Source organism: Equus asinus, chromosome 25, assembly GCF_041296235.1.
Source record: "Equus asinus isolate D_3611 breed Donkey chromosome 25, EquAss-T2T_v2, whole genome shotgun sequence".
Lineage (NCBI taxonomy): Eukaryota > Metazoa > Chordata > Mammalia > Perissodactyla > Equidae > Equus > Equus asinus.
This window is the reverse complement of record NC_091814.1, coordinates 269206-279328: the sequence shown is the minus strand read 5'-3', so window position 1 is coordinate 279328 and position 10123 is coordinate 269206. Positions and strand designations below refer to the sequence as shown.

At 77.2% G+C, this 10123-nt stretch overlaps 1 protein-coding gene across 1 annotated transcript; it reads left to right on the top strand.

The window, feature by feature from the left end:
- Positions 1 to 701: 701 nt before the first annotated feature.
- On the top strand, positions 702 to 6589 carry LOC139042102 (collagen, type I, alpha 1a-like). The gene is made up of 6 exons (XM_070498058.1): positions 702 to 1322; positions 1672 to 2131; positions 2945 to 3776; positions 5357 to 6054; positions 6179 to 6422; positions 6502 to 6589. Exons 1-6 carry the CDS (start codon positions 702 to 704, stop codon positions 6587 to 6589), a joined length of 2943 nt encoding a protein of 980 aa, XP_070354159.1.
- Positions 6590 to 10123: the final 3534 nt, after the last annotated feature.

Here is a 10123-nt window from a genome sequence, read left to right as displayed (position 1 = left end):
CGAGCGTCCGAGGAGGAGGAGGAGGAGGAGGAGGGAGACGCCCAGGGGGCGAGCGGGGGCCGGTACAGCCCTGCTGGCAGGGGTGGAGGGAGCGTGGCAGGGTCAGGGCTGGCCGTGGCGGGTGGCCTTGTCGGGAGGCCGAGGCCAGGGGGCGAGGGGCGAAGCGAGCGAGCTCCGGCGCGGGCTGGGTGCGGTGCGTGGTGGGGGGAGGGGTCGCGGCCGCCGCGCCGCGCCGGGGAGGCGGAGGTCGGCGGCCGGCAGGCGGGCGGGCGGAGAGGAAGAAGAAAGGCGCTCCCTGACCGGGAATCGAACTCGGGCCGCGGCGGTGAGAGCGCCGAATCCTAACCACTAGACCACCAGGGAGCCGGCCGGCCGCGCCTCTCGCCTGCGCCTCCTGGACCCGGGGCCCGCAGCCCGCCCGCCGCCGCCCTCGCCGGGCCCCCCGTCTCGCGCGCAGGCCACGCCCGGCCGCCCGGCCCAGGCACGCGCCCTCGCCGGCTTCCTGCTCGCCGCCCCCGTGCGCTGCGCGCGCACACACGCACACACACGCACACACACACACACACACACACACACACACGCACAGCCGCACGCCCGCCGCCCGCCGCCCGCTCCGGGCGGAGGGCCCCGCAGCTCGGCAAAGGCTGCCCGCTGCGTTGGCCGGGAATCGAACCCGGGTAATCCGTTCTTGGAAGGCAGCTATGCTCACCACTATACCACCAACGCCGCACAGCCCGGCCTGCCCCGACCGCCGCCCGGGCCCGCGCCACAGCAGTCCGGCCGCCGCCGCCGCCGCCGCCGCCGCCGCCGCCGCCTGGCGCAGCCCTGCTCCGACGCCCCGCCCGCCCGGCGCAGCGCGGCCATGCCACCGGCGCCACCAACCGCCGCCCGCCGCCAGCGCCAGCGCCGCGCCCGACGCGGTAGCCCTCGCAGTCCGCCGGGACGGACCGCCCTGGGGGCGCCGCCGCCACCAAGCGACCGCCATTCCCACGCCGACCGCCCCGCCAAAGCCCCGGCCGGGCCGCCCGCCGCCCCCTCCCACCCAGCCCGGCTCCTCGCCCCAGCCCCTCTCCACAGGCTGCTCCTCGGCGAGGCAGCCGGCGCGCACCGAGAGAGGACCCACCCGCCGCCCGGGCCCCCCCCCGGCAGCTGTGCAGCTGTGCAGCTGCTGCCGCGCGTCGCGTCGCGTCGCAGGGAGCCCCGTGCGCCAGCCGCTGGGGGCGGGGCCGCCGGCCGGCGCCTGCGGGGAGCAGAGGAAGCTCGGCTCGGCCGTGCCGAACGACCGCCGCCCCGACGGCGAGGGGGCCTCGGGAGGGGTCCCCGTGGGCAGGCCGGGCACGGGCTGGCGTCTGCGCCTGGCTGGAGGGCGGGGCAGGGCGGGGCAGCGCCCTCGGGGCCGGAGGGCGGGGCGCGGCAGGGCGAAGAAGGGCCCTCGGGCACACGGACGAGGAGCGGCGCCAGCCACCAAAAAGGGACGTCTTGCCTCCCGTCGGGGAATCGAACCCCGTTTCCCGCGTGACAGGCGGGGATACCACTCACTATACTAACGAGGACGGCGGCGGCCGCCCCCGGCGCCCGACCGCCCTCCGGCTGCCTGCCGACGCCGACCCCCGCCCCCGAGGCCCTGCCCGCCACCGGTGCCCGGCACGTGTGCCCCATCCGACCCGACAGCCAAACGACCGCGCTGCCATCCAGCAAAGCCGGCCCGCGGCCCGCACACGACCCCGACCGCGCGCCCGGCCCGGCGGCGGCGGCGACGGCGGCTGGAAATGCCGAGTCTGCCCGCCCCCGGCCTCCCGTGCGGAGATCGCGCCGCGAGGAAGAGGCCCTCTCGAGAGAGGGCCAGCGAGGCGGCGAGGAGAAGGGGGCGCGCGCCGGGCCGCGGCCTTGTCCCGGCCGGCGCCCGGGGTGGGCGACGGGGCGGCGGCGGCGGTGGAGGCCGGCGGTCCGCTGGCCTTGCTCCCTGCCGGCCGGCGCGCGCGTCCCGTCCGTGGCGCGCCCACAAAGACGCCGCCAGGCGCCGGCGGCGGCCGGGCGGCCCCGCCGGCCGCGTCGGCTCCCAGCCAGGCGAGCGGCCACGCGCCCAGGCCCGCCGTCAGGATGGCCGAGCGGTCTAAGGCGCTGCGTTCAGGTCGCAGTCTCCCCTGGAGGCGTGGGTTCGAATCCCACCGGGACACGCCGACCTTGGCCCGCCCAACCAACGCCCGCCTACCCGGGCCTCCCCGCACACCCGGAGCGCCGCCCTTGGCCGCCTTTCTGGCCGGCTCGGGCTGGCGCCCCGGCCTGTGGCCGCCGCGCCAAACTCCAGGCCCCTACACGCACGCCTCTCCACCCCACCCGCTTCTCACGCCCTTGCCGCTGCGCGGGCCTGGCGCACTCAGCCCAGGAGGCTGCCCCAGCGCCGAACCCACTGGCAACCGGCCTTCCCCGACACACGCGCGCGCCCCCGCCCACTCACTCACACACCCTTCCCACCGGACCCCACACGCGGGGGCTTCAGGACTTCGCGCCCCATCGTTCCTCGCCTGCTCTCCCTTCCCCCTCCTCGCACACGAGCCCCCATTAGGGGGCGCAGCCCCTCCCTCCCACTCGCGCTCCCACTCCCACTCCCACTCCCCCTCCCCCACCCCCCACCCCGTCCCGACCCCCCCACCCGACCCTGCGTGAGCAAAGCCCTCCACGGGCCGCCCTCCCACTTCTGCCTGGCGCACAGCGCCGCTCTTGGAGCGCCACGCCTGCGCAACGGCGGCACACCGTCCAACACGCTGTCCTTTCCCACAGCCCCCGGCCGCCCGGCCCGCCCATCCTCTCCACACCCTGCTCAGGTCGCCGTCCCCATCTCGGTGGCCTGTGGTGCCCACCACGACTTTTCACCCTCGGGGCCTCGCCCGGGCCACATGCCTGCCTCCCGGGCCCCACGCAGCCCGGCCTTTCTGCTCGCCAGCCCACCACAGCGCCCTCCTGCACGTCGGCCGAGACGCGGGCCCGAACCCGCAAGCTGGCTCCGGGGAGCAGCGAGCCGAAGCCCTGGATCCCCGTCGCCCACACGCCCACGGCCGGGCCCACGGCCGGGGCCAAGCCCCGTCTGCACGCGCGAAGGCGCCCGGGGGCCCAAACCCACGACGACACGACGGCGCGCCCTCCGCGGGCGGCCCACGGGGCCGTGGCAGCCACTCTGCCAAAGCGCGCCCGCCATCCAAGACCGCGCTCCCGCCCCGCCACCAACGCACCCCCGGAGCCGGACCCTGCGGGCGAGCCGCCGGCCAGAGCGCAGGCGCCAAAGCTCCAGTGCCCCCCGGGTCTCTTACCTGGAGCGCCGCCCGCGGCGGGCGGCCGAGGCGGCGCTCCCCAGCCTGCGGCTCCCACGGCCGCCCCCACGCCACGGCCCTCCCGCCCAGCCCAGCCCTGCCCAGCCCTGCCCAGCCCCGCCCCGCCCTGCCCTGCCCTGCCCTGCCCTGCTCGTCCTCGGGGCAGGGCCGCGGGGCCATGGGCGCCGCCGCGCACGGCCACGCGCCCAGCGCACTCCGCGGGGAAGCCCGCCGCCTGGGGACTTGGGCACGGCCCGTGGGTCGTCGAAGGGGGAACGCCGCCCGCCACAGATCGGCCGCCTGGCACTCGCCGAGCCGGCCAGGCCGGGCGCCGCTCCTGCTCTCCCTCCCGGCGACGCCGGCAGGGCGCGGCGGCCCCCCCGGGGCCCACGGCTGCTACGCGGATGGGGCCGAGGCCGCCCCGCTCTGTCGCGGCTCCTCCGCGCCGAAAGCAGCCACCCGCGCCCGGTGTCCCTGCTCCGGCACCCCCCCACGCGCCCCGCCCCCGAGCGCCCCTCCAGGGCCCCGCAGCCTCTCTTCCAGCTGCCCCGTCCGCCGACCGGGCCCGGATGGAGGAGGATGGCCCCAGGGCCGTGACCAGTGTCGGGCGGAGGGCGAGCGCCGCTGGGAGGGGCCAGGCGCGCGCGTGTGCATGGGTGGTTCAGTGGTAGACCCCCGCCAAGCCACGCGGGAGGCCCGGGTTCGATTCCCCTGCCCATGCAGCACCCCGTCCCTTTGGTCCCGCGGCCCCGACGTCCAGCTTAGGCTGCCTCTCTCCTGCGCTGAGGCCGGCCCCCACACACCAACACCTTCCGCCCGCCCGGGCCCCTGGGCTCGCCTCTGAGACAAAAGTCCCCCCCCCTCCGCCCCCAAAACACGCACCCCGGAAACCAAACGCCCGCCCCCCAAACCCCGTGCCCCGACATTCACGGCCCAGCCACTCTCGTGCCCGCGCACCTTCCTTCCTTGTCCCTCTTTCCTTCCCGTGACCCCGCTCGAGTCACGCGTTTCCCTTCGAGGGACACTCTCCCGCAGCACACGCGGCCCGGCGCGGCACGCCCCACCTCCTCACGTCCGCCACCTTTCCCCCGCTCTCTGGCTCGCCCTGGACCCCGGCCGGCAAGTTACGCGGCGTTGGCACTGCCGGCAGAAGGAACGTGCCGCTCCTACGGGTGACCCACCGCCTTCTCTGGAGGGTCCGGTCCCATGGCGCGCCCCCTCGAGTCTTTCCAGCAGCTCCGGCGAGATCGCTCGGCCACCATGCACGCCCGCCGTGTGTTCACCTGACCCCGCCGGCCGGCCATCGCTGCCAACGCCGCCGTCCTCCACCACCGAAACCACCTGCGCCGCCACTGCCACCCAGTCCCACCCACCCCGCCCTCCCCTTCCCCCCGGCGCCAGCACCAAGTCCACCACGCGTCAGCACCGGCACCACGACGAATCCTCGCCGCCACCCCGCCCCCCAGGACGCCCCGAGGACACTGCCAAGCCCGCCGCCGCCACCCCAGCCTGCAAGCCCCAAGCCGCACCCCAGCCCCAACCCCTCCACCTCCACCCTCCCCACCCCTACTGCTCCAACACCCCGGACGCCTGCTCAGCCTTCCCCGGCGCCCTACTTTCTCTGGGGTCCTTCCCGGCTTCGGGGATCCTCTGTTCGTTTGGTCCCTACTTTCAACTCAACCCCTTAACGCACACCCGAGACGGCGGCCTCTCTGTCCCCAGGACAGGTCGTTTCTGTCTCTGGGGCAGGGGCATTCCCGCCCTTGCCCGCTCCTGCCTCCTCTCACCCCACTCCTGAAGCCTCACCACCTCGCAGCGCAGCACAGCTGTCTCGCCTGGCCGGCCCTCTCCCACCGCAGGGGCTTCCTGGCCTTCTCCTCAGACCGAGCTCACTGCCTCTGCTTGCCACCCTACGCTCCCGGAGCGGCCCTCCAGGCCCCCCCCGCCCCGACCATCCGCCAACAACCCCGCGGACCCTGTGGTCCTCTCTCATCACCCGCCCCAGGACTCGCTTCCCCCCCGGCCTGTCCCCCTCCCCTCGCCCGCAGCCCTCGTCCCCACCCCAACCCCGAGATCCTCACCCGCCGCCACCCGTGCCGGCCGGCGAGTGCCCGGGCCGCCCGGAGCCCCTGCTCGGAGCGGCCCGGCTCCCAAGCCCCGCACCTCCTCCCGGCCCCGCGGCGCTCCGGGCCGCACACCCGACTCCCTGGCCGCCGCGACCCACCCCGCGGCTCACCGCCGTGCCCTCTTCCTGGGGTCACTTGGCCCCGTGCCCTGACCCGCGTGGGGGCCACCCACCGGGACCGACGCCCATCCCGCACCGCGCCCCGCCCCCGCACGCGGACGCCCAGCACCCCGGCCGGGCCCGGTGGGGAGCTCGCGCTCACGGGGCGCACCCCGCCCACCGGGGGCGCCGGGCACAGGAACGTGCTCCGTCAAAGTCCAGCGTGCTCTGCGGCAGCTTCTGCCGCTCATCGCCCGGCCCCTCCCCTCTGCCTCGGCCGGAACCGTCCCCGGACACACTGGCCCCGCCGGGCCGACGGCGCGCGCCCGCCGTGGCGGCAAGGGGCCGGAGAGCGTTCATCTCCTTTGGGGAGCAGCCGGCAGGCGGGGATGCGGGCCGGAGAGAGGGATGGCGTGGGTGGACGCCGAGGCGGGAAGGGGAACGCCCATCGAAAGTCCCAGCTCGGGTGGGGGGAGGGGCGTGGGGGAGGTGCGAGCTCCGGGGACCCGCCCCGCGCCGCCAGTAGGATGGAGCGGTCGCTGAGGCCGCCCTGGAAGAAAACGCTGCCACCCCCGCCACCCGTCCGCCCCCAGCCCCTCCCCACCTGCTTGCCCCCGTGGGTGCTTTCCTGAACGGCCTCCTGTAGCTCCCTACTCTGTCTCCTCCGGCGGGTTGGTCTCGCGCTGGGGGCCCGGAGGACAGACGGGCCGGGAGGGCCTGGCCGGGCCCATCTCCGCCCCTGGCGCGGCCGGCCCTCGGCCCCACGCCGGGCGCCAGACCCGAGACGCCCCGGCGCCCGACCGCCGGGGCCCCGGGCGCGCGCAGCGGGCCCAGACCCGGCAGGCGGCGGCGGAAAGCGGCCGGCGTCTTGGCTGGCGCGAGGGCGCCAGGCCAGGGACCACAGGTCTCGGTGGTGTGGCCCCACCTGTCCTCAGGAGACTCCCTGCCCCTTCCCGCCGCACCCCCCAGCCCCCAGCCCCCACCGGCGGCCCCACCTCGGGAGGGACCCTTTGGCAAGGGAGCCAGCCGCGAAACTGTCGCGGCCGGCCAGCTGTGAGCCGGCGCGTGCGGGGGCCGGGCGTGGCTGTGCGCCCGCGGCCACGGCGGGAGAGAGGCGGCCCCAGCCACCGAGGAAGAGGAAGCGAGGCGAGCGTCCGAGGAGGAGGAGGAGGAGGAGGTGGGAGACGCCCAGGGGGCGCAGCGGGGGTCGAAAGGTTCGTCGTTGGCAGGGTGGAGTGGGCGTGGCAGGGTCAGGGCTGGACGTGGCGGGTGGCCTTGTCGGGAGGCCGAGGCCAGGGGGCGAGGGGCGGTTTAGCCAGCTCCGGCGCGGGCGCGTGCGGTGTGCGTGGTGGGGGGAGGGGCCGCGGCCGCCCGCGCCGCGCCGGGGAGGCGGAGGTCGGGCGGCCGGCAGGCGGCGGGGCGGAGAGGAAGGAAGAAAGGGCCTCCCCGGGACCGGGAATCGAACTCCCGGGCCGCGGCGGTGAGGAGCCGCCGAATCCCCGAACCACCAGACCATCAGGAGCGCGTCGCGCCTCGCCTGCGCCCTCCTGGACCCGGGGCCTGCAGCCCGCCCGCCGCCGCTCCCCGCCGCCGGGGCCCCGCCCTTGCGGCAGGGGCCAGCCGCCCGCCGCCCGGCCCAGGCACGCGCCGGCTTCCTGCTCGGCCGCGCCCGTGCGCTGCGCGCGGGCACACACGCGCACACACACACGCACACACACACACACACACACACACACACACACACACACAGCCGCAGCCTCTCGCTCGCCCGCCGCCCGCCTCCGCGGGAGGGCCCCGCAGCGCTCGGCAAAAGGCCGGCCCGCTGCGTTGGCCGGGAATCGAACCCGGGTCAACTGCTTGGGCGGCAGCGGCGTTCACCACCATACCACCAACGCCGCACAGCCCGGCCTGCCCCGAGACGCCGGCCCGGGGCTCGCGCCACAGCAGTCCGGCCGCCGCCGCCGCCGCTGCCGCCGCCGCGAGCTCTGTCCACGCCCGCCCGCTCTCGCAGCGCGGCGCTGCCACCCGCGCCACCGGGTCCGCCGCCTCGCGCTGGCGGCCAGGTGCGCCTGCTGCTCTCACGCGGGGCAGCCCTCGTCCGCCGGGACGACCGCCCGGGGGGGCGCCCCGCCGCCGCGCGGACACGGATCGGGCGGACCCCACGCCGACCGCCCCGCCAAAGCCCTCGGCCGGCCCGCCCACCGTCTTGGAGCTCGCCCCAGCCCCCTCCACAGGCTGCTCGCCAGGCAGCTTGCGCGCACCCCAGGAGAGGACCCACCCGCCGCCTGTCCCCGGCAGCTGCAGCCAGCAGCGCGCGTCGCCGCCGGGAAGGCCGCTGCCGCAGGAGCCCCGCGGCGCTGGGGGCGGGCCGCTCGCCGGGCGCCGGCGGGGAGCAGAGGGAAAGCCTTGCCTCGGCCGTGCCGAACGACCGCCGCCCCGGACGGCGAGGGGGCCTCGGGAGGGGTCCCCGTGGGCAGGCTGCAGTGGCCGGGTTGGAGTGCCCGCGCCCGGCTGAGGGCGGGGCAGGGCGTGCGCCGCCCTGGGGCCGGGAGGGCGGGGCGCGGCAGGGGCCAAGAAGGCCCTCGGGGGCAAGCGGCCGGACGAGAGCGGCGCCAGCCACCAGGCAGGGACGTCTTGCCTCCCCCGTCGGGGAATCGACCCCGGTCTCCGTGACAGGCGGGGATACTCTCACCACTATACCAGGGACGGCGGCGGCCGCCCGCGCCCGACCGCCCTCCCGGCTGCCTGCCGACGCCGACCCCCGCCCTCGCCAGGCCCGGCCCGCCGACCGGTGCCCGGCACGTGTGCCCCATCCGACCCCGACAGCCAAACGACCGCGTCATCCAGCAAAGCGGCCCGCGGCCCGCACGACCCCCGACCGCGCGCCCGGCCCTGGCGGCGCGGCGACGGCGGCTGGAAATGCCGAGTCTGCGCCGCCTCTTGCCTCCCGTGCGGAGATCGCGCCGCGAGGAAGAGGCCCCTCGAGAGGGCCAGCGAGGGGCGCGAGGAGAAGGGGGCGCGCGCCGGGCCGCGGCCTTGTCCCGGCCGGCGCCGGTGGGCGACGGGGCGGCGGCGGCGGTGGAGCCGGGCGAGTCCGCTGGCCTTGCTCCCCGTCGGCCGCGGGCGCGCGCGTCCCGTCCGTGCGCGCCCACAAAGACGCCCCCCGCCAGGCTGCGGGCGGCCGGCGTCCCGCCGGCCGCGTCGGCTCCCAGCCAGGCGAGCGGCCACGCGCCCAGGCCCGCCGTCAGGATGGCCGAGCGGTCTAAGGCGCTGCTCAGGTCGCAGTCTCTCTGGAGGCGGTTCGAATCCCACTCTGACACGCCGACCTTTTGGCCCGCCCCAACCGAACGCCCGCCGTTCCCGGGCCTCCCCCCGCACACCCGAGCGCCGCCCGGTCGCCTTCCTGGCCGGCTCGGGCTGGCGCCCGGCCCAGGGCCGCCGCGCCAAACCCAGGCCCCTACACGCACGCTCTCCACCCCACCCGCTCACGCCCGGGCGGCGGGCCCGCGCACTCAGCCTCCAGGAGGCTGCCTCCCAGCGCCTCTAACCACCGGGCAACCGGCCTCCCACACACGCGCGCGCCCCCGCCCCCCCACTCACTCGTCGTCCTTCCCACCGGACCCCACACGCGCCCAGGGACTTCGCGCCCCCATCGTTCCTCGCCTGCCTCCCTTCCCCCTCCGCACACGAGAGCCCCCATTAGGGGGGTTGTGTGGCCCTCCCTCCCCACTGCGCTCCCACTCCCACTCCCACTCCTCCCCCACCCCACCCCCACCCCCCCACCCCCACCCCCACCCCACCCGACCCTGCGTGAGCAAAGCCCCCACGGGTCACCTCCGACGCTCGCCTGGCGCACAGCGCCTCGCTCTTGAGCGCCCGCCGCCTGCGCAACGGGCGGCACACCGTCCAACACGCTGTCCTTTCCCACAGCCCCCGGCCGCCCGGCCCGCCCATCCTCTCCACACCCTGCTCAGGTCGCCGTCCCCATCTCGGTGGCCTGTGGTGCCCACCACGACTTTTCACCCCGGGCCGCCCGGGCCACACATGCCTGCCTCCCCGGGCCCCACGCAGCCCGGCCCCTGCTCGGCTACCCATCACAGCGCCCTCCTGCACGGGGCCTGCCTGGCACGCGGGCCCAACCCAAAGCTGGCTCCGGGAGCAGCGAGCCGGCCTCGGGATCCTCGTCGACACGGCCACGTCGCTTCCACGGCCGGGGCCAAGCCCCGTCTGCAGCGCGAAGGCGCTCGGGGCCCAAACCCACGACGACACGACGGCGCGCCCTCCGCGCGGCCCGCCGGCCGGCAGCCACTCTGCCAAAGCGCGCCCGCCATCCAAGACCGCGCTCCTGCCTCGCCACCAACGCACCCCGGAGCCGGACCCTTGCGGGCGAGCCGCCGGGCCAGAGCGCAGGCGCCAGGCCCGTGGCCCTGGTCTCCTTGGCCTGAGCGCCACTCAGCGGCGGGCGGCCGAGGCGGCGCTCCCCAGCCTGCGGCTCCCACGGCCGCCCCGCCACGGCCCTCCCGCCCAGCCCAGCCCTGCCCAGCCCTGCCCGCAGCCCCTCAGCCCGCCCTGCCCTGCCCTGCCCTGCCCT

Excerpts from the sequence above, each read along its gene's own strand:
- LOC139042102 (XM_070498058.1), top strand. The coding sequence starts at position 702 with ATGCTCACCACTATACCACCAACGCCGCACAGCCCGGCCTGCCCCGAC. Across the intron at positions 6,055-6,178 it reads GGACCCGCCCCGCGCCGCCA|CTCCCTACTCTGTCTCCTCC; the intron begins GTAGGATGGAGC and ends GGCCTCCTGTAG. Across the intron at positions 6,423-6,501 it reads GGCTGGCGCGAGGGCGCCAG|CCCCCAGCCCCCACCGGCGG; the intron begins GCCAGGGACCAC and ends CGCACCCCCCAG.